A 24,124-nucleotide genomic window follows, 5' to 3' on the forward strand; every position below is an offset into this window, starting at 1 on the left:
ATTAAAAACATATTTAACGTAAGGGGGGTTTCAGACTCCTAAAAACGAGAATCAAGGCAACTCGGAACTATCTATACTGATTTTTAATGAGTTGCCGTTAGAGGCTCAAGGCGGTAAAATTACCCCGGTATTTTATGGTAATTTTTACCAGATTTTGGTAAAATACGGTATTTTACGACAATTTTCGGTAAAAAACGAATATGACGTACTTATTTTTATTTTTTGAAGATATAACAAATACGAGTAGCTTTTTTTATGACACGTTACGTGACAGTAAAAACCAGGTTTAGATCCATCAAGTGGTTGCCGAGATTTATTATTAGTATGGGACGTTCAAGGTAAAAAAAGGTTATGATGTTTTAAAACTTAACAAGATCGGTGGACATGGAGCCCTTAGTAAAACCTTAAGTTTGCGAACCTTGAACGACCACCGTTCATGCCGCGATTTAAAAAAAAAAACGATTAAAATCAGTCGCTCAGAATCGTTCTTTTATCGATTTTTATGTCACTTTAATATTTGCGAAACAATTTAAATTATACTTTATATTTATTTACTCTTAACACTATTCATTAGTAACGTTTTTTTGACTCATACATTATTATAAAAGTTTAATGAAGAATAAACTATAATTGAACTGTCATCGCCTGCATATAAAATTTTTTAAACTCATGTATATTTTATATTTGTTAACCGAATCTTTGTTTTTCAAAACCAACCAATGGATTTATACTGATACGCTAATATTCAGGACTAAAATGTCAGTTAGTAATATTATTTATTTTACAATAAATTCACTTTCAGTTCACTAAACAAGACTTACCAAGTATTATTCTAATCTAACTTCCTTGTTAAGGCATAATATATTCGTTATCTCTTCCTCACATCTAACCGGTGCGTATAATGCTACCTCCCTTGCACGGTCTTAGGTCAAACAGTTTTATTTTAAATAATAATAGCCCTTAAGAAGAAGTGTAAAAATACTTAATAGCATTTAGGAAAGCTGCATATTTCAACAGTAATGTATTTTTTATAACGTAAATCTTAAATTTGGGGCTTAAAGACGTAATTAAATTCATGTTTTATCTTTGGCCGCGCAAGCTCGTGTAATCCAGTAGTAATAATTTCGACCGATAGAGGCACTGGCTCGCTGTATGAAATGAAGTTTTAAACTAAATATGATGTAAATTTAGTAACGCAAGAAATGCAAACGTGACGTATTTTTTCCTAATAATAATGTAACACAAAACATTACTTTCGGTGTCAAAAAATATGGTAAGCTGCAAATAATCGGTTATTAGGAGAATTCGCCCTTGCTATCCGGATGCTAACTTGGTAAATGGAGGTTCCGCCATTACAATGAATGTTTCAATCGCTTTTCATTGCATTACATATACAGTTATTGTAGTAGTTACACTTTTCCTGCCTGAATTTTTTTTTTTATTATTTAAAACACACAATACACAATTTTACCATAGCACAATTATATTTGTTATGTCTTCCAAACTAAAATCAATACATTTATAAATATTATGACACTTCAATATACAAAATCAAAATACATAGTAAAAAATTTACGTGTCAAAAAAAACAATACAGATTTTTTAATAATTTCATAGTATAGCAAAGTTAAGATCACGTATCTAAAATTTTAATTTATTTCTTTAATAATTCCATAATTCAATTTTCAATTAATTTTGATTGTAAAAATAAATCATTGAAATAATAATAGTAGTACATTTATATGGTACAATATATAGTCAAGTAAACAGATCAATAAATAATTTTAGGTTTCGATTAGCAATCATTGAAATACGTATTTACAAATAACTAAGCATTACTTTTAAGTTTATTCAAAGATGATATACATGTATATAAGGGTAATAATGACAACAGCATCGATACTACAAATAGCAATCTTATAAAGTGGTCTTTTTTCCTCGACAAAATCCAGTTATGGATGTGAATTGGAAGCCATATATTTTTATCTACGATTTTTTCCCAAATTCGAAAGTTCATGTACAAACTTTATACTAAAATAGTTGTATTATCATGCTTATTTATATTATTTTTACTATCAATTATTACAGCAGTATTTAACAAAAAGGCCGCATATAAACGCTTTAAATAGGCGCTATGCAGGCGTTATATAGGATGCATTTGGTTTTTGTTGAGTAAATATCCGATCTCCAGACAGACTTCATACTGTTTAATTAAATTACAATAAATTGACAATATTTCATTTGTAAATACCATATTGTAAATACTTTTTTGTGACTGAATTTAACACAACTTTTGCTACAATTTGTGTTTGCAATATGGCCACATGGAAGAATTACAATGTCCGATATAAGCCCTCCGAATAATTTGCCAAACACACAGTGAAAGGAGCAATTTAAGTAGTTGAGTTAAATTTAATTGAAATCGCGACTTGTGAAATAAAAGAGTATGCGTGAAACCGATAGGAAGACCCATGATTTCTAAAACAGTTTAGGCTTTTTGGGGGGAATGCTTTCACTGTTGAATACTGCGCCGGCTATTCCTAGCCGCACTCCCAGCTCTTTTTGAAAGCTGCTATTTTCCGTAACGTATACTCCCGGGTATTTGTACATAAATTTCCATAATTTAAAAACTTAACGACAGTGTTATTATTCACATGGTCCCAGCGATGAGTGAATGCAATCTGGGGATGTCATCAATCATTATTTATTATTGTGTTTCCGTATGCCCGTTCACGCGTGATAAACGACACAAAAAAACAATCTCCCGAGCGACAATGGCTCTTATCCACGCCGTACCCAAGGCTCACTTTGTGCAATGCACTTTAAACGGATATCATTCATCGCGAGTCTCCCACACGGTGACGTCACAAAGCACCACGAAATAAAGCCAACGAAATGTTGATTCTTCTTTAAAATTATACGTTTTTTTCGTCCGTATCGTGGTGTAGTCATTAGTCGTTTTTTAGTTTTTCTTCGTAAATTTTAACAGCTATGTCGTAATAATATTTTACTCTCGAAAATCGATATTTTCTCGTATTCTTGTCGCATTATTAGACCAAGAGTATTATTGTTACTAGTGTTTTTAATAAATCATAGTTCTTCAGCCCACATCACAATGGTAAGTTAATAGTTATCTTCAGTTGTATCTATTAAGTAAAATCTGTGAAGTCTCCGAAGTTTGGTACTAGATCTTTACAATACATAGGTTTCAAGGAATTTAATAAATTGCCACAAAAATTCTAAGTTCCTATTTCAAAATACAGAAACAGGACGTGCGACTTATCCGAATCCGTTTTAGAGGTCTTGGAGCCTCTTTTTAGATCCGCATATTGCAAAAACAATAGATTTTTTTAGCTTTAATGATCAGTTAATTACTTTTTTTTTTATAGTTATTAATATTCTTTGTTTACAAAAGATTCGCGTTTTCTTAGAATGTACACTTACTGATTTCAATTCCTCTATTACCGTCGGTGCTCCTCATTATATATCATAGTTATTCTGGGAAAAAGCAATAAGTCAAAATTATGCTGTTTTGACTTACCTAATGATAAGGTTATACTGTTGAAAAAATACTCAACAATCTGGAAAAACGCACTAAGTTCTATCTACACTACAAGTCGAGATATTTTCTGTAATAAGTCTAACTAAGTAACTAACTAACCATCACGCCATTTCCCCGGAGGGGTAGGCAGAGAGGATAGAACGCCACACCACTCTGTCCTGGCACACTTCCTTTGCTTCCTTCACATTCATACATCTTCTCATGCACGCACGTCGATTATTCCGACTTTTCACATGACCACTTTCAAGAATTTGTTGTACTTGATCATGCCATGTCTTTCTCGGCCTTCCTCGACTTCTACAACCAGACACATTCGCATCATAAATCTTTTTAGCCGTTCTTTCATCATTCATTCGCTCCACATGACCGAACCATCGCAAAAGACCTTTCTTAATTTTGTCGATAATGCTTAACTCAGCCTTGCATTCTGCTCTAATTTCGACATTAGGGCACCTATCATACAATGTTTTTCCGCACATTCGCCTGAGGGATCGCATTTCAACAGCATTCAGTCTACTTTCGTCCCTTTTTTTCCAACGCCATGCTTCGCTTCCATACATTAGGGTTGGTACCAGAACTCCATTATGAACTGCTAATTTAGCCTCTTGCGATAGACACTTATTTGCTACGACAGACTTTAAGGCACCATTAACTCTGTTACCGGCACTAACCCTCCTTTCAATATCCTTGTCCATATTTCCATCTCTAGTAAACATACTACCCAGATATACAAATTCTTCGACCTGTTTCAAACTATCTCCATTTACTACAATCTTACATTCAGTCATAGTTACATTTCTTTCAAAGACCATATAAAATTGGTAATAAGTCAATATAACATAAATCCGTTCAGGGAAAAAGCACCGACGGACAAGGGACGCCGTACTGGTGGGCCACCAATAACAATATTTCGGATGTATTCAGCGGAGCTTATGGAGCAGTACTGACTCGAGAAAAGGTGAGACTGTTGGTCGGCGACATGATATCCTGGAGATGTCTAGTAAGTGATGCCTACGTGCTTCACTCGGGGGCAAACGCGGCAGTTATTATTTTCTTTCTTTTCTCTTTTTACTGATTAATTATTATTTTACCTGATGTAATAGGTACTGTACATTAGATAAAATGATTCAATAACTTTTTTTATTAATGATATAAAAACATTTCTCACAAAGTGACAAGGTACCATGTTACTTCAATTTGAATTCCTTACTGTGGTATTATGTATCAGCGAAAATGTACTAAGGCATGTGAATCCACTATTATTTTGAAAAAAATGTTCTGAAAGTTCAGTTGTTATTTATTAAACTATTGAATAAAATGTATTAAATAGATTGATTTACCTTTTTTCTCAAGTCGGCTTAGTAATGTTTACTATAAAAAAAGTTATTTCGTTACAAAATTATCTCAGAAGTAGTAATTTTGACTTAGTGCTTTTTCGCAGAATATCCACGATATAGTCAATTTGTCTGTCACCCTTAATCTAATTTTCCCAATTCTGACGGCGGTAGGGTAAAAAAAAACTAAAATCAACAGATGGAAAAAATTAAGAAATATTGAATGCTACACGGTGTGTAAAGTGGCCATTTAAACCAGCTAATGACAGGACATTAGCCCTGTGACTTCCATATGTCCTTCTCTGAAACGTTCTCCATCTCTGTTGTAATAAATATATATTTTTTAATTAATTTTTCATCACCATCATTATTCACTTTCCGAACCAAATGGTGCATAGGGCACAATCGCAGCGTATTTTGATCATTTTTGTTACATGAAGATAAGATGATCAGTTTTATGCTTTAGGTACCAGTCCAGGGACTATGAAATATTTTAGCTAAAAACACCCTTTAAAATTAATATTTAATATTAACTGTATCGGACATCGCCGCGCGTGCGATAATACAACATACAACACGGCCTGTGACGCGGCGAACGAGCGCCAAACGTTAGGCACCGACACCAAGCCGAGCGGCCCTTTTGCGGGCGCCCAGGCGGAGATGGTAGCTGCACGGGGAAAATGGACGGAATGACCGCGGAGAGACGGTCGAACCCCCGGCCGCGACTGAAGCTTCCCGAGTGGCCGCTAGGGCGACGAATGGCGCTCGGACGAGAGTGTGCGGTGCCAGTGTTTTTAGGTTAATATTTGTATATCATGTTTTTATGTTTATTTTCGGCTAGGAGTCTCGATTTGTAATCTAACTAGCTGCCCCTAAAATAAAGACGGTTAATTATGTCACTCGCAGGGGCAGAAGTTAGGATATCGAGACCCTAGCCACATATTTGTATCAGATTGCGGGGAATCAGACCCTGTCAAATCCTCTAAAACTCATGTCACCCTTTTTCTCAGTATGTGGGACCTTTCCCTGTATCATTTCTACATTAAATAAGATACGGGGAAGAGGCCTACATACTCCCTTTACATGTAAAACTCATCTCGAGGGAGTTATTTTATCTTATAAGCATACGTGTAAAAACAATATCTGAAATTGTCCAGCCAATAGGAGAGCGTGCTACGGCGTAAGCCGGGAAAGTCCGACCCCTTCTCGCTCTCCCTTGCGGCTTATGTATGCTGTCTCGTACCGTGCCCGACTGCGGCACGGTACAAATTACTTGATAGAACCTCTGTATTTTTATTGAATAAAGTGTGTATAGTGTATAACCAAGACTGCGTTTTTATTATATCTACGCCCTCTCCGCCTCTGATGTCGCCGCCTGCCCTTCTGAAGAAGAAAACTGAAGCCTGAAGAAAGCTATCACCCGATAGCCGGTCAAATAGCAGCTCCAAGCCACCTCCTATCTACAGTTCAACTGTATGCACGGCGAGGTGTCGTGTATATAGTTGTGGTCCTTCGTTTCACCGGATCGGAGCTGCTATACGGACGCCACATCCCAGTGGAAGATGACGCCTTCACTTCGCTCTGGAAAAGGCTCCGCCGAGAAAACCTCTGATGTCACCCCCCCTGCCGACGTCGTATCCACGGTGACGGGTACCGAGGCGTCGTCACAGGAGGTTTCCGAGGAGGACACCGTCGAACTTCTGCAGGCTGAAGTTGCGAAACTGCGCGCCGCCCTGAGGCGCTCTGAGAAGACACCGACCGCACCTGGACCCCCAATGGAATCTCCTAGGGCAGATGCGGGCCCCAGCGGACGAGCTGGGGTGGCAGAGAGACAAACCGGAGACTGGGTACGCCGCTCTTCGGACCCGATCGCGCAGATGGCTGCGGCGATCACCGAGATGGCCACCGCGCTACGTGGAGGATCAACGGGGAGCCCACGATCACACGATGGCGACGATGGAAAAATGGAGGCGCTGTTGGCGCGCCAATCTACGGCAAAGGAATTGCCCGCCTTCGAAGGAGACCCACTGGAATGGCCTGCCTTCAAGGCCCAATATACGAGGTCTACGGAAGTCTGCCGGCTGACGACGCCGGAAAACCTGCTCCGACTACAACGTGCGCTGAGAGGGGCCGCCAAGGAGGCGGTTTCCTCCCTGATGGTGGATCCTCAGAATACGGACCTCATCATGGAAACCCTGGAACTGCAGTTCGGCCACGAGGAGATTGTGACGGCGCACATGCTGGAGAAAGCGCGCCGCCTACCCGCCATAGTGGAGAGCCCCAACTCAACCGGGATAGTTGAGTTATCCGTGGCCCTGAGGAACATGGTCGCCACTCTGGAGCGGACGAAGAACTCGAGCTGCCTATCATCACCGCAGCTACTGAACGAGATGGTGGCCAAGATCCCGCTAGCGATGCGGGCTCTGTGGTGGTACACCTTACCGAGGGACAGAGACGAACGCGCCACCGTGAAGGAATTTTCTTGCTGGCTTAGCGAGATCGCTCAGACGTCAATGAGCGCCGGTGGAATGGACGCGGGGTCGTTTTTTCCCAAAAAGAAAACAAAGAACAATGTGTATACAGTGTCCGCGCCAACCGAGACAAGGGACGAGTGCGGAGTGTGCGATCGCCCGCACAAAAGTGAAAAGTGTCGCGAGTTTTTAGCGAAATCGGTAGCGGGCCGATGGGAAATTGTTCGCGAAAAGGGTTTATGTTTCTCGTGTCTGAGGCATAAACATTTAGCCGGTAAATGCCCGGCGGCTAAGAAGTGCGGTATAGAAGAGTGTCGCTATACGCATCATAGGACACTACATGGACAGCGACGAGAAGGCCGCGATAATGTAGTGATGAGCACCTGCGAAAAAGTTCAACCGGTATTGCTCAAAGTGATAAAAGTGAACGTGACCGGCCCCAATGACGGTGCCGACGTTTACGCCCTGTTAGACGAGGGCTCCAATGTGACTTTAATAGACTCCGAACTGGCGGACAGTGTCGGTGCGCCCGGACGAGTGCGCGGGATAACGATTCATGGTGCGAGTGATATGTGTTCCGAGGATAAGGCGTCGCGACGCGTCACAGTGACTATTCGTGGGCCAAGTGGGAATGGATACCCGCTCGTCGGGAACACAATGACGAGTCTAAATCTCCCGCGCCAGTGCATTCCGGAGGGAAACGGTATGAAAGAAGTGCTACCGAAAATATTAATTGGGCAGGACAACGCTCATTTAATCGTGACTAGGAAAGTCAACGAGAAAGGGAGATATTTACGCTCTCTGACGTCGCTGGGATGGATCACGCACGGATGCGTGAATCATAAGCAGAACAAAGCCAGCAAAACACTCACACTGACGAGTGCTAGCGTAGAGGATCGCATGGACGAGTTAATGCGCCTCAATTACGCGGTGGACGCTATGGGCGTCAAACCTAGGCCACGTGTTAACAGCACAGACACGCGCGCTATGGAAATTCTACAGAAAACCACCAGACCAACGCCAACCGGTCAGTGGGAGACGGGTCTTCTATGGAAAGAAGACAACATATGGTTACCGGACAATCGACAGTGCGCAGTAAACAGACTGAAATCTGTCGAGAACAAGATGGCCAAGGACCCGAGCTACAAGGCGGCATATTGCGCGAAAATTAAGGAGTACATCGAGAAGGATTACGCCCGGGAAGTTACGCCGATAGAGATCGCTCGTTTCCCGCGGAAGTGGTACTTAGCCCATTTCGGCGTAGTAAATGTGAACAAGCCGGGAAAGCTGCGAGTCGTCTTCGACGCGGCCAGCCGATGCCGTGGAGTTTCGTTGAACGACAAACTACTCACCGGCCCCGACATGCTGACCTCGCTATGGGGTAACATATTACGCTTCAGAGAAGGCCGCATAGCGCTTGCGGCGGACATAAAAGATATGTTTCTACGGATAAAAATCCGCCCCGCCGATCAAGGAGCTCAGATGTTTTTGTGGGGGGAGCGACCCTACGCCGAGATTAAAACAATGGTGATGACCTCGATGACCTTTGGCGCCGCGTGCTCACCGACAAGTGCGCAATATGTGAAAAATAAGTTAGCCTGTGTAAACGCGAGTGAATTTCCGGAGGCGGCGCGCGCAGTGGAAAACAATTTTTATATGGACGATTATCTTGCCGCGGTGGATACTACGGAACAAGCTATTCAGTTAAGAGATCAAACAAGTGAAATATTAAGACGGGGAGGATTCCAATTGACGAATTGGTCCTCAAATGACGGTGAAGTGCTACGTACCACCGCGGATAATTTGCGCGCCACGGACGCTCGCGAGATAATAGTGAACGGTAGTGAGTACTTGGAGCGAGTACTCGGTGTTAAATGGGACCCAGTCAGTGATCGATTTGTGTTTCAATTTAATAAGACAATAGCGTTAAGCGCACATGAGTGCCCCACTAAAAGACAATTACTGAGCGCGGTAATGAGCATATTCGATCCGCTCGGTTTTCTAGGGTGTGTTACGGTACGCCCGAAAATATTATTACAAGCAGTATGGCGATCGGGAATAGGATGGGATGACGTCATCCTGCCGACCCATCAAGAAAAATGGGCCGAATGGAGAGCCTGTGTGGAGCGCACAGAGAGCTCTATACCCCGGCGGTGTATAGAAAATCGCACCAGTCGGGTGGAACTACACGTATTCTGCGATGCCTCCGAACTGGCGGGGTGCGCAGTAGCGTATTTTGTGGAAAAGACGGACCGTAATAGACATGTACGGTTCGTGGGCAGTAAAGTTAAAGTTAGCCCCTTGCGAGCTCTATCAATACCTCGACTGGAGCTGCAAGCGGCGCTAATGGCCGTGAGACTGGCAGACATCATCAAGCGGGAGAGTGACGTCACTGTGGGGAGGACAGTCTATTGGACGGACTCGGCGACAGTACTGTGCTGGGTACGAAACGACAGCCGTGCGTTCTCGCCGTTCGTGGCCCATCGCCTCGGGGAGATAGATGAGTTATCTCACCCGAAAGAGTGGCGGTGGGTTCCGACTAAGATGAATCCCGCGGATGCTGCCACCAGGGACCTCAACGCGCCTGATCTTACACCTCAGGGAGCCTGGTTCGGGGGACCGGCCTTCCTGACTGGGGAGGAGAGCGAATGGCCGCATCACAAGGGACGCGGCCTGCAGCCCGACATCGCCGTCATGGAAGCAAAGCGCGCCGAACGCATAGTCACCGCGTTACAAGCGGCGCTGCCAGACGCCGCACGGTTTAGCTCGTGGAGACGGCTTATACGTGCCACGGCATGGTGCCTGCGGTTTGTGAATCGATGCCGCCGTGCCGCCCCAGAATGCGTGGGAAAATACCTAACCGCAAAGGAGTGTATAGCCGCTGAGCGATTGTGGATCAGGCGAACGCAAAACGACGCCTTTGGCAGCGACATAACAGCCCTAAAGCGGGGGAGTCGCTACCCAGAGGCAGCCGCCTGCATGCCCTCACGCCCCGGCTAGACGACACCGGACTGGTGAGGATGGGAACGCGGTTATACGCGGCCAGCGGCGTACGGGAAAATATTGGATTCCCGATAATATTGGACGCCGCGCAGCTGTACGTACAACTGATGCTGAGACACCGGCATGAGATGTGCTATCACGGAAGCACTGAGAGGACTATGGCAGATGTGCGTCAAGATTTCTACGTGATGAGAATACGCACAAAGCTTCGATGGATTGTAGCTAACTGCCAGAAGTGTAAGAACGATCGTGCGCGACCGCAACCGCCTTTGATGGGACGTCTTCCGCCGGCGAGATTGGCACATCACATGCGCGCCTTCACGCATTGCGGAGTGGATCTGTTTGGACCGCTACACGTGACCATGGGACGGCGCAAAGAGAAGAGGTACGGGGCCTTGTTTACGTGTCTCACAACCAGGGCCGTACACATTGAGTTGGTGACGTCACTGAGCACCGACTCGACGATCCAAGCCATCCGGCGGATGGCCGCCAGAAGAGGACACCCGTCTGTCTTGTACTCTGACAACGGGACAAATTTTCGCGGGGCCGATAAAGAGATGGCCGCTGCCTTCCGAGACGTAGCCGAGGACAAGAAAGTGCTAGATGAAATGAGCACTATGAAGATTGAGTGGAAGTTTATCCCTCCTTCATCCCCGCACATGGGAGGGGCATGGGAACGATTAGTTCGTTCCATTAAGAGAGCGCTGTTTGCTATACTGAGAGAGCAAGCGCCTAGAGAAGAGACGTTACGGACGGCGCTAGCCGAGGCTGAATTCTCGGTCAACAGCCGTCCGCTGACGCACGTGACAGTAGACCCTCGTGACGGAGCTCCTTTAACTCCGAATCACTTTTTAATTGGGTCATCCGGGGGCATGCCTTGCCTCGCGGATTACAGCGAAGCGCCGGAGAACGTGTGTTTGCGCAAACAATGGCGCATAGCCCAGAAGATGGCGGATGCTTTCTGGCGCCGATGGATGCGCGAGTACCTGCCAGGCCTGGGCGGACGTCAGAAATGGCGCATCGCGGCCACTCCCCTGCAAGTTGGAGACGTGGTAGTGATCACCGATCCCGCGATGCCACGGAACCAATGGCCACGGGGAGTCGTCACGGGAACCATGCCCGGGAAGGACGGCCAGGTGCGAGCCGTCAGGGTGCGGACCTCCACGGGCGAGTACACAAGACCCACGGTCAAGATCGCGGTCCTGCTACGCCCCACTGATGACAGCGCCCGGAAGACAGCGCCACGCGGCGGCGAGGCCCGATGCGGGACCAGCAGGTGCCGACTGCGCGACACCGGGGGGAGTGTATCGGACATCGCCGCGCGTGCGATAATACAACATACAACACGGCCTGTGACGCGGCGAACGAGCGCCAAACGTTAGGCACCGACACCAAGCCGAGCGGCCCTTTTGCGGGCGCCCAGGCGGAGATGGTAGCTGCACGGGGAAAATGGACGGAATGACCGCGGAGAGACGGTCGAACCCCCGGCCGCGACTGAAGCTTCCCGAGTGGCCGCTAGGGCGACGAATGGCGCTCGGACGAGAGTGTGCGGTGCCAGTGTTTTTAGGTTAATATTTGTATATCATGTTTTTATGTTTATTTTCGGCTAGGAGTCTCGATTTGTAATCTAACTAGCTGCCCCTAAAATAAAGACGGTTAATTATGTCACTCGCAGGGGCAGAAGTTAGGATATCGAGACCCTAGCCACATATTTGTATCAGATTGCGGGGAATCAGACCCTGTCAAATCCTCTAAAACTCATGTCACCCTTTTTCTCAGTATGTGGGACCTTTCCCTGTATCATTTCTACATTAAATAAGATACGGGGAAGAGGCCTACATACTCCCTTTACATGTAAAACTCATCTCGAGGGAGTTATTTTATCTTATAAGCATACGTGTAAAAACAATATCTGAAATTGTCCAGCCAATAGGAGAGCGTGCTACGGCGTAAGCCGGGAAAGTCCGACCCCTTCTCGCTCTCCCTTGCGGCTTATGTATGCTGTCTCGTACCGTGCCCGACTGCGGCACGGTACAAATTACTTGATAGAACCTCTGTATTTTTATTGAATAAAGTGTGTATAGTGTATAACCAAGACTGCGTTTTTATTATATCTACGCCCTCTCCGCCTCTGATGTCGCCGCCTGCCCTTCTGAAGAAGAAAACTGAAGCCTGAAGAAAGCTATCACCCGATAGCCGGTCAAATAGCAGCTCCAAGCCACCTCCTATCTACAGTTCAACTGTATGCACGGCGAGGTGTCGTGTATATTAACTATGCCGGGAATCGAACCCGAGACCTCTTGCATGGTAGGCAAACGCGAATGAATTTTCACTTCTGCTTAACTAATCAAAAATAATTTTTAAGTGTTTCTTTGACTTAGCTTAAATAATGAACGCGATTTACGTTAATTACTGTATTTTATTTCCTTTGAAATGCATTTGTGTTCGCAGTAAGCGCAGTCAGGATTGCAATATCTGTCTGACAATCTAAGTTTAGTCACATCCTGAAGTGCAGCGTGCCGTACTGACTTGCGAAATGCACTCCGTGTTTATATTGTGCAACTTTTGCTTCGGTTACCTTCATGCGCCGTAGACTCCCATTCTGTCCCCCTCAAGGACTTGTCACTTCGCGAATAGAAGGTTGCGAAAGTGTGTTACAAGTGGCGTGAAAGGATTCTTCACCTCTTGTCCCTTAACTCTTTGAGAAGAGAGTAGTCATTTACCCCTCGATTTTAATCTAATCTCAATTACAGACATTCAAGTATTCGGTGTAACTAAGTTAAATAGAGGCTTGAAATATTTAAAAAGTGCGCTTGAAATAATTAAGTTAATTTGAATTATTATACTAAGTCTTGTATGCTGATGATCCATGCTCGGTATTAGCCTTTTATTTATGACAAAATACAAGGTTTTTAAACTTTACATATTACATTAAATTACATATTTTATTTGTACAAAATATTCCCAATCAGCAAAAGTGTTGGTATGAGGGGATATTATATATAATAACACAATAGTTTAAATAAAAAGCCACTTGTCACGCGGGCTGTAAGAATTAATTTATTTAGGTGTTTTTTAAGTACGTATATGTTTTGAATATTTTTTATGTCATTAGAAAGTGAATTGTAAAAATTAATTACTGTATACACAAAACTGTTTCTTTTTCTGTTAGTCCTAGGTTGTTCGCAAGTTAAATTATTTGACGCTCTTGTATTTATTTTATGTATGTTGTAGTTAAAATTAAATTAAATTTTTGTCTTTATTTTATTATTTTTCATCTTAAATATAATTTTTATTTTTTCTGTGCAGATTAATTCCTTTAGATTGGGCATTTTTGTTATTCTATATAAATCTGTGGTTCTAGTATATTTATTAAAATGAAACGTTACTTTAAGTGCTTTATTCAAATAAAATAATAAGTTTAAAGAAAGATTTAAGATAATCTAATGGACAGATCCATGCTTGGCATAAGCCTAAGAGATAAAATAAGAAATGAATAAATTAGGAACAGAACTAAAATAACGGATATTATGGATCGCGTAGCAGGACTGAAGTGGCAATGTTTGTTGTGAGACAAGGCCCCACAAGATGGACCCCTTAAATTTTAAGATGGAGACCTTGGGAGAATAAGCTAGGCCTCGGAAGACCGAAAAAAAATATTAAATCTTATTCGTTCTAAAAAAATATTTTAATGTGCCAATATGTCTTCTTGCCCATACTGATCATCGTGGTTTATTTATTTATTAATGGACATTGTCCATGTATACAATTTATACGGTTTAAATATTACAATAAAAGAATAGTTTAAAACATAAAAAAAAGAAGCATTGACAAACATAAGGGACATCGAAACAAGATCTGGACTATTTATTTAGTGCTCGTTTAAATCGTTGTAAACTTAAACCAAAAAAGTCCAGATCTTGTCTTGAGTTAACAATACGACAAAGGCGGGACATTGGAGAATTTAGGCCATAGTTTGTTCTATGCTGATCGATGAACAGTACTTCATTGTTTCGGATGCGACAGGGTTTAAAGAACACCCTGTATATTTAAAAGGGTATTTGGACACTAGATTATTTCATAGTCCCTGGACTGGTACCTGAAGCGTAAGACTGATCATCTTACCTTCGTGTATCAAAAATGATCGAGATACGCTGCAATTGGTGTACCAATGCACCGTTAGATGCGGAAAGGGAATGATGATGATATCCAACACGGTAAACATTTTACTGAATATGATTGACCTGGATTTTACAGGTCTAAGGGTGTTCTACCAGCACTTTTTTTTACCTCGAGTGTGTGGTTACCCTGTTGTCTATCTTGTATCATTTCTTCTCCGGTATAAAGTGAGTTGTAATCGTTTTGTTTGCCTATAAAGTGTAATGCTCACTGTTGAATCAGTATGTTAAGTGCCAATATTGGATTTATTGATTGTTTTATAGCTCGACATTTCCTGCGTACGCAATTGACCCCGTTTCTGAAATGTATTATTTGCTATTTATTATCCACTGCACTGTGTTTTGTATTTACACATCTGCTATTCTGCCCCCTACTACTCTTTCAAAATACAAATATGATTAATATTACAATATTATGTATTATCAATTCATTTCCACGCTTATTTTCGTGAAATTCGACGCATTAAAAAAATTCTGCTATTTGAAAATGCAAATATTTGGGAAAATCCCCGTCGATAAGGAGTAACCAGATCCACAAATTGAGCATAAATTTGTGCATTCTTATCGTATGATTTAAAATTATTTTTTTTTAATAACAAATAAAAATACAATATTACAAATAAATACAATTTTTTATATTAATTAAATACACATATTTACATTAACGTTTCCCATTACGTAAAAGAAATAAACAATTCTTGTGTACATAATGGGGAGTGACGTCTTACAATAGATTATTTGTTTTAATCAATAATATTTTTAGAATAACAAATAAATTACGAAAAAGATATAAACGATGTTTTCAATCAGTGTTACATAAAGAAGAATTATAGATGTAATTTTTCACTTTCTTAAATATATTGCATTCCTGACTGTACTTTTTATTATTTTTGTTCATTTTATTAAAGAAAAATATTCCTCTGTAAGTACATAAATGTTGTGCAGTAGTTGTTTTTAATTTAGGAATAAAGATATTACCACCTGTTCTAGGTTGCGTACTTACGTTTTGAGACCTAGAAATACTACTATTTATTTTATCTTTATGTATTTGAAGCAAACAATTCTTTTTATATAGCAATTTTATATCTAAAACCTTATTTTTTTAAAATAATTGAGCAGTGGGAAAAGATTTAAACTTATTTTTCAAAAATCACATGTTAAGACCATATGCGGTGGGACAGAGATTTGATGAATAGGTATTTTATAGTTCTTCAGTCATTCTCTCACAGGTGCCTCGCTGAATTCTGTTAAAAAGATAACTGCACGTCGAACTGATTATGCCTAGCTCAAATCAACGTCAAGTAGTCCCGTTTCCCGCATCATAAAACTGAACGAAATGCCGAACACTCCTCTAGTGGAACGGAAAGCCTGTTGACTACTGCCAACAGGCCGGCTTCTCCTGAAGAGTTTTCAGTGGTTTTCTCTCTACATGAGCAAATGCTGAGAAGTTCCTGATTGGCCCACATTAATATATTCCTCATGATCCCAAAAGTTTAGATAAATTTAAAGAAATTTAATTGTAGAAAAATCCACATTTTGAAATATAAACCTTGTATATTGTAAGCAAGATAAATAATAAAGCAACTCCCATATTTTTATTTTTTTTTCAAATCCAAATATGAACCGATGTTGCTTTTTTTTCAAAAATAATTGTGATATTTGCATCCCGTACGTCCGAAGACGGCAGATGCGCTTTTAAAAAAAATGAATGGTCCTAGCTTCTAAAACAAAAAAATTACTAAAAAAACGATGGGGACACGCCAATAGTGGATATTTACCTATAGTGTGTAAAAAAATATCATCGCTCAAGTGCCATAATCCTGGGAGAAAATACGAGAATATTTTTTTATGGAGAAAAGTCAGACCGCGTATCCTCTTAAACACGAATAACTTTTTTTTTAATAAGGTTGAAAAAGTTCTTCGTTGACATTCGTATTAAACTAATTTTCTTATGTTTTTTGTTTTCAGGTAAGACGATTTATCTCCAGTGTTCCGTCATCCCGCGTTAATATTATAGTAAGTTATACCATGTCTTAAATATGTATATTAAACCCTATTTTCAAGATAGTTACTCGATAAACATATATATATATATATATATATATATATATATATATGCCGTAGCAGATCAGCAAGACTTGATTTATTTATTTAAATAATCCACCGATTTTATGTATTTATTCAACAACTTCGCCGATCTCAAATTTCAATTTTAATCCAAATCCGCGTATGTTGCACATACTAAGTATTAATTTTAGACAAAGGGTGATTCATACTATTTTAATATATGCACTAAGATTTTAAAAATAAAAGTAATTAAAACATTAAACTAAGCTACAATTTAATTGTTATCTGTATCATAAAAATATTATTAGAACCACTTTTTCACTTTAATTGTTATAAATACGAAGTGTCACACACACTTTACGCGTTCTGTATCATACTGTGTGTATCATGATATGCTATATCCTTTTTTTCAAGAATTTGCTATATCTAAGATATACGCAGTAGAAGAAAAACGTTTCTATATATTATGCGTCTGTGTGCATTCATTGGTTCTCTGTCCGCTCCCTACTTCCTAGACATATGAGGTCTATATGAGGTTGTTGCTCAATATTTGCGAAAAATATGCAAACGACCACAATATGATATACAATGCCAAAAAATCTGCCGCACTTATTTTTTATTTCATTTATTTATTTTTTGCACCACAACAGGCCAGAAGGCCCAATTAGAGTGGTGAATTACATCACAGAACACCCAGGCTTGAGAAAAATCACATTTTAATGTTTGTGTTCTCACCGGGAATCGAACTCGGAACCTTCCGTGCGTGAGTCAAGCGTCTTGACCACTACACCACGGAGGCCGCATTAACATATATTAAAAAACACAAGAGGTCATTTTCTGAATTCGTGCACCCATCACTAACCTGTATTCCTGGACAACAACAGTTTAACGGTAAGTCCAAAAGTCAAGTATCTAGGGCACATACTGACTGATGATTGTAAAGATGATTAGGACATAGAGAGACAGAGAAGAGCCATCAATGTCAGGGCCTCTATGCTAGCAAGACGCTTCTTTCAGTGCAGTGACGAAGTGAAGAAAATCATCTTTACATCGTATTTGACGTCCATGTATACAGCGGAATTATGGAACAATTATACGCAAGCAGCGTGGAATAAATTGAGGGTCTCGTATAATAATTCATACTGGCAATTATTCGGACTGCCTAGGTTCTGCAGTGCCTCCGAAATGTTCACAGCTGGACGAGTTGGACCTTCGCTGCCCTACTTCGCCAAAGAGCCTGGAGCCTATGGAAACGCCTGAAAATCTCTAATAATACGCTTTTCCAAGCTACTACAAGGTGGATCCATTCACCCTTGTTCGAGCGATGGCGGGATATGTTGAGACCACCATAAGTGCTTCAAATATAAAATTTTGATTAATATGATTGGCTCTGCACTATATAGCCATTTTACTTTAATAAAAATATAAAAAAACCCTTCTGGTTTCTCTCTGGGTTGCCAACTCTGCTTAGATCCACGTTTAGCAGTTTGAACATCAAAGCAGTGGACGTCAAAGACTGGAAAATCTGATATTGCAAAATAGACAAGCGCAATAGGGGAATATCACTTTTTTTACAGTTTTAAAGTAAAAAAGACAATGAAATACTGTCCAGTAAAAAAAATAATGTTTTGCTGCTTGTTAGTAGTATAAAAAATATTTTTAAATTTGTAATTTTGAATTCCCGCAAAAACGGTCACTGCATTGGCCACGCCCTTAATACGTCACGATTCACGTTCATTTTTAGCTTTGTTTTAAACCATGTAAGTTTTTTAAAACATCGTCACGAATCTTGACGTCCCAACTTTCAATTCCAAACATGTCGCGTTTTTCTAGTGGCATTTTTAAAAATACTTTATTTTTTTAAGTTATTTATGAAATATCTCTCCGCAATATCCATATTGATTTTGAAAATACAACAAATTATTCTAAATCCATTTCATATATTTTTATCGGTATTCGTAGTACGTTCGTTCCTTATTATGCAAAATATTTACCTGCGTTTTTTTATGGAAGTGCTCGCAGGTTCGCAGGTTCTTATATTATTACTTCGGTAAATAATCATTTGGAATCCTTTTGTTCTCAATGTCAAGTTTATTTTCATGACACAGAGAGCCGAGAGCTCTTGCACTGGTCCCAACTTCCAACCCACCGCTATTATTCGGCCGAAACTGATTCATGAATAAATCATAACATTGTAAATGATTTCATAATATATTCCTTTTAAGTGAATCCTTCAATGCCATTTCCTCTTCGCCCACCTTGGCCAAAAACCGACCAACTGTTACTAAAACTTCAAACTTCCTCCAACTCTTAAGAATAAAGTTACATTAAATCAACACGATTTTAATGTTAAAGGGATTTCCTCTAATACCCGATACTTAAACACAGTTGCTCTTTGTTACAGTTCCATAATTATATTCACATATATTTATTTATTTATTTATACTTTTACATTGTTCGTATTCTTTTTTTATACAGAATAATGTTCCCTCACTGGGGTGTCCCATGCCGAGGGAAACATTTTACAAAATGTGAAATATGCCTTAAATTAGCTATTTAACAAAGTTAACATAATAATGACAACATAAAAAACGTAATTAATCAAATTAACCAAATTATCATTAACACAATAAACAATAAAAAACTAAAATAATCATAAAAAACATAACCAATTTATATAGACCAATATAACAAATTTCAGTACACACATTTTACCTATTTGGCTTGATCCACTCATTGATTTGTGTGCAACCCACCTCCACTATCCATTTCTTAATAGCAATTTTATATTGTGAGAACTTACTTATTGTCCTTATGGATAATGGAAGTAGATTGTAATCTTAAACTGAGTAGTAGGCCAATCCTCTTTGAACGAAGGTTGTATTTTATTTTGTATTTTTTTGCAGCATCAGGGTGGAGTATCTAGTAACTCTTGTATTTGTAACGGAAGGTAGATAATAATGTTAACGTGCGTATAGTAACAAAGCTTTTACATAAAGTTGTTTTATAGATTTTACATTAAGATTTTCAAATGTACCGAGGGAGCTTGTTCTGATTGGGACTCTTAAGATAATTTTTATTTAAGCTTTTTGGGCAATTATTATTTGCTTGATCAGTGTGTCATTTGCACATCCCCATCCAATTATCCCATATTCCAAAACTGATTAAGTTATTGCGTAATATATTTTTACAAGTTCTTTTAGGCTAATTATATTTCTTATAGTTTGAAAAAAAATAATTTGCTTTTTCAATTTAATTTTTAATACTCGTATGTTCGATTTGATTAGTCTATCTTAAATTCCCATCTATATAAATTCCCAAATATTTTATTGAATCTACTCTGTCCAACGATTTACAAATATATTTTATATTCGGAATTTGGTTATTGAAATTACATCTGTGAATAGTTAAGGAAATATTTGGATTACATATAGTTTTATTATTAATTTGAAATGTTTGTATTTTCAGATAGTTAAAGCCAGAAACACAATTTTCCTTTTTTTTTTCATAGAGTCTTTATTCAATAAATTACACACATTATTACAATATTGATAAAGAAAACAAAGTACTAAAACACATTTGGTCCCGATAAACTATTAAATAATACTTTGTCATCGGGTGCTCAGACATTAGTTTTAATTAATAATAAAATAAAAGAGTACAGACATAATACTGTATACGTATAAAATAATAAACATATATTATTTTGTTTTTGATGCTTTAAAAAATATTATTAAGAAGACAGAAAAGACAAAACTTAACAAAACCAGATAAAAATGGATTAAAAAATATTTTTTTTAAGTATGAAAATAAAGTAGAATAATACAATTAAAATTAATGAAAAGCCGTTTACTTGGATATATTGAAAATATTGAAAAAAAATATATACACATATATAAAAATAGTGTGGGCTTATAAATGTAATCAAAACACGATAAAAAATAAAACAAATTATATCAAAAATTTCAACTCATATCTACAAAACAAAAAAAAAATTGTAAATAACATAAGAAAGAAATAAAAGAAAAGGTTAACCTAAGAAAATAACAAAAATGTATTTAAATTAAGAAAGAAAAGCATGCTAGTTATGGTAATTATTCAAAATTACTTACCTTAAAAGTGTAAAGTTAAATAATAATTAATAGTTATTGCGTTTATGCTAAAATGGTTTGTTTTACCTCACTTTTTCACTCAGCCAATTTGTCCATTTGGACTGAAGCGTAACCTCAGAGTAATAATGCGCCAAGCTATAGAAGAGCCCAAACGTAGAAAAACCATTCTATGACTATTGGGTATTAAGTTAGCGACAGTTCGCAGCAAAACAATAGGCCGTGCTCAGGTCAAGAATTGCCAAAAAGATATTAATTTGCATTGCAAATACTTTTAAATATGTGCCCGTGTATTTATTATTGCAGGGTTATTCCAATTAATTTTTCTATAATTCGCCTATATTTATTTAATAAAACTAAAAGTACATGTGTGTGTTTATTTTATTTATTTATTCATTTTATTCACAATATATTTATGTTACATTTATTAAGACATAAATCCCAACTCCATGGATCCAAAGTCCTGGTTTGTCCATCACATCTCCGAAACGGCGAGTCGTAGCGGCCTGAAATTTGGACACGTCATTTTAGATGCGATTTCAAGGTTAACGTTCCTATTTTCGAGTAAAATTTTAATCGACCTCTACTCGATAAAAACTCAAACTTTATATGAATGCCTAGTCGGCCCCGACACATTGCCCGTAATCAACTGTCATTATCAACAGTAAACATTCTTTAATTCACAAATTTATCCTCTAAATTGATAAACAATTGTATCTGAAGTAAATATGTTGATATAAGGAAAGTTTTTAAGCAACATAATACACGTGCCGGGACAAAAATGCCAAAAATCAATGTAAATCGTGTGAAAATATTCGAAATCAATTACCTGTGAAAACTGACTCTTTTAACACATTTGACGCTCCTACTGTTGTAACCAAACAAACTGCAATTCACCATTGTCGATTCTTATTTATTATAACGTAAATATCTAAGTTATTTACAAACAAGCACAGCGACAAAAGATTCCGATAGAAACGTTACGCGTATGTTGTCAAACAAAACAAAATGCCCGCCAATTTGTTGCTAACCAACATCGCTTGCGTTCTATAAAACATAGTGATAGGGCTTCTTTAAAGGTTGACGCATTATTACTCTGAGAGGATAACACTATTTAACATTTAAAAAATTAACAACATCAGGCGACCTATCAGGGCCTCGATTATAAACAGCTATCTTCATCGGTATATATTAAGACAGTATAAACTAATATCGATATTTATGTACGAAAGTGTGTATATTTGTATGACAATTCAAAGTATCTTCGTCGGTTACCGGCAATTGAACATGTTTGAAAAAGAAAATGTAACCATATTCTATTTTTCATACAGAAAACTTAATTTTACTTTGTAGATAAAATTAAAGATAAATTTTAACTTCCCGTCAGAATTCGTACCCAGGTGACCGTTCTTAGAAAAAAAAGTACTATAATTATTTTAATTGACTTTTTATAGCATGTATGTAATTATGCAAGAGTTAACATTAATTTTAACAAAAAATCAACTTTCATTTATCGTAACAGTAACATTCTAAAATCTGAGAACTTATGTTTTATTTGCTTAATTTACGCAGTTAATACAGTTGTTCATTAAACCCTGTCAGATCCGAAACCACGATGGTCAGTATGAGCAAGAAGATATATTGGCACATTAAAATATTTTTTTGAACGAATAAAATTTAAAAAATAAAATATCAAAAATAGCAAATGGTTGCTTACTTCTGCAGGGGTGAAACGAGGAGGAGAAGGGAGGAGTCTGATTCTGCGCCGCGCTTCCCTCACTTCTCCCCTTCAGAAGTAAGCAACTATTCGTTTTTTTTTTTAATATTTTATTTTTTAAACTTTTCTTTGTTCTAAATATTTTTGAAAATATGCTGATATGTCTTCTTGCCCATACTGATCATCGTGGTTTCGGATGTGACCGGGTTTCAAGAACACCCTGTATATCAAAAATGAATTTCGCAGAATTTGATATTTATATCTAAGGATTTAATAATAATGTATAAATCTTTTTTTGTCAAGATACCAATCTACATTTCGCAAACATGTCAAATATTCAAAAAAGTAAACTTTAAATTTATCATTACTTAGAGATCAGTTTGTCAAAACCGGTCAACATGAAGTAATATTGTACGTGATTAATGGGGTAATTTTAAAAACGATACCCGGCTATTTTCAACATTTTTCTTTTCTGCATCGCTCGTTTAAATTATTTACACGAAGAACTTCCTCCCGGTAACCGGATGTTTAGTGTCAACGTGGATTATGTATGTGCGCTTGTATATTATTTACTCGCTTTCCACTTACCCTTATACCCCGTGCAAAATACGCGCCAGTCACGTCATCTAAAATGACGTCACATATACTTTAAGGCGGTAAATTCAAAAATAACGCTTCTCCCTGGTACCGAAAAATTGAACTGCTTTGTATATTATGCAATATCGGCAAGTCTGAATTTTATTTTCGTGCACTTCATTAAAAATAAGGGCTGCTTCTATTTTCACAGTCGTCCATATCTGATATTTGTTGCAAATTTGGATTGCTAAATAAATAATTTTTCAACGCTATGTGGGATTTCATTTTCTTATGGTGAAATAATTTTTTGAAGTCCAAAAAGACAATAAATTAAATTTTCTAGATTTTAAATTAACTAACATCAATAATCAAATAGAATTTAACATTTTCCGAAAACCAACTCATACGGATATCGTCATTGGTAACTCATCCAACCACCCTACTTCCCAAAAAACACTCCGCATTCCATTAAATGTCGCGTCGTTTGATAAATGTTCCTCTTTTTAAACTTTACTACGAAATTGAATTAAATTTAGTAAAAGCAATTACTATTAATAATGGATATACCTACAATTCATCTAATAAATACTCTTTTAAATAGACAACTAAAAAATAAATCAATAAGACAGTTTTTATATCCTGTCAACAATAATTATTATTCTACTATTAATTATAATAAATGGTGAAGTATTCTTTACGTAAATACTGTATCCACAAATGTATAAAATTTTTGCCAAATCATATCAAACCTGCTTTTTATACAAATAACAATATTGGTAAATTATTGCTTAATAATGAAGGTAAAAATAGTTTGTTAAATAATTAAGGTGTTTCCCGATTAAAATGCAATTCTTGTCCTTCTGTTTACGTTAGACGAACATCAGAGATATTGATTTATCTTCACAATAACGATTTTTCCGAATTCGAAAATCACCTAACCAATTTTAATCACGACTTTACGAAAAATACAGGAGTTAAAATTTTACATACAAATAAAAAAGTAAATATGAAAATATTTCACATTAGGAAAGATTTAAAAAATAATGTTCCTTTGATCAATAATCAAACGACTTTTTAATATAGCCCGTTATACGATGCTCCATTGTA

General features: G+C 38.3%; 2 protein-coding genes across 2 annotated transcripts; both read left to right on the forward strand.

Annotated features, from left to right (window-relative positions):
- The first annotated feature begins 6,458 nt into the window (after positions 1 to 6,458).
- Positions 6,459 to 10,367, forward strand: LOC148282352 (uncharacterized). Its single transcript, XM_088225218.1, has 2 exons — positions 6,459 to 8,748; positions 9,430 to 10,367. The coding sequence occupies exons 1-2, from the start codon at positions 6,459 to 6,461 to the stop codon at positions 10,365 to 10,367; spliced, it is 3,228 nt and encodes a 1,075-aa protein (XP_088081344.1).
- A 20-nt stretch (positions 10,368 to 10,387) lies between these two features.
- Positions 10,388 to 11,752, forward strand: LOC148282353 (uncharacterized). Its single transcript, XM_088225205.1, has one exon. The coding sequence runs from the start codon at positions 10,388 to 10,390 to the stop codon at positions 11,750 to 11,752; it is 1,365 nt and encodes a 454-aa protein (XP_088081331.1).
- The last annotated feature ends 12,372 nt before the right edge of the window (positions 11,753 to 24,124 follow it).

Source organism: Micrasema longulum, unplaced genomic scaffold, assembly GCF_059751315.1.
Source record: "Micrasema longulum isolate JH-2025_06_02 unplaced genomic scaffold, ASM5975131v1 h1tg000335l, whole genome shotgun sequence".
NCBI lineage: Eukaryota > Metazoa > Arthropoda > Insecta > Trichoptera > Brachycentridae > Micrasema > Micrasema longulum.

What these genes read in the sequence shown, in the direction of transcription:
- LOC148282353 (XM_088225205.1), top strand. Translation starts at nt 10,388, where the DNA reads ATGGGAACGCGGTTATACGCGGCCAGCGGCGTACGGGAAAATATTGGA.
- LOC148282352 (XM_088225218.1), top strand. Translation starts at nt 6,459, where the DNA reads ATGACGCCTTCACTTCGCTCTGGAAAAGGCTCCGCCGAGAAAACCTCT. An exon ending in CATGCTGACCTCGCTATGGG is followed by an intron (nt 8,749 to 9,429) that starts GTAACATATTAC and finishes GATCGGGAATAG; the next exon opens with GATGGGATGACGTCATCCTG.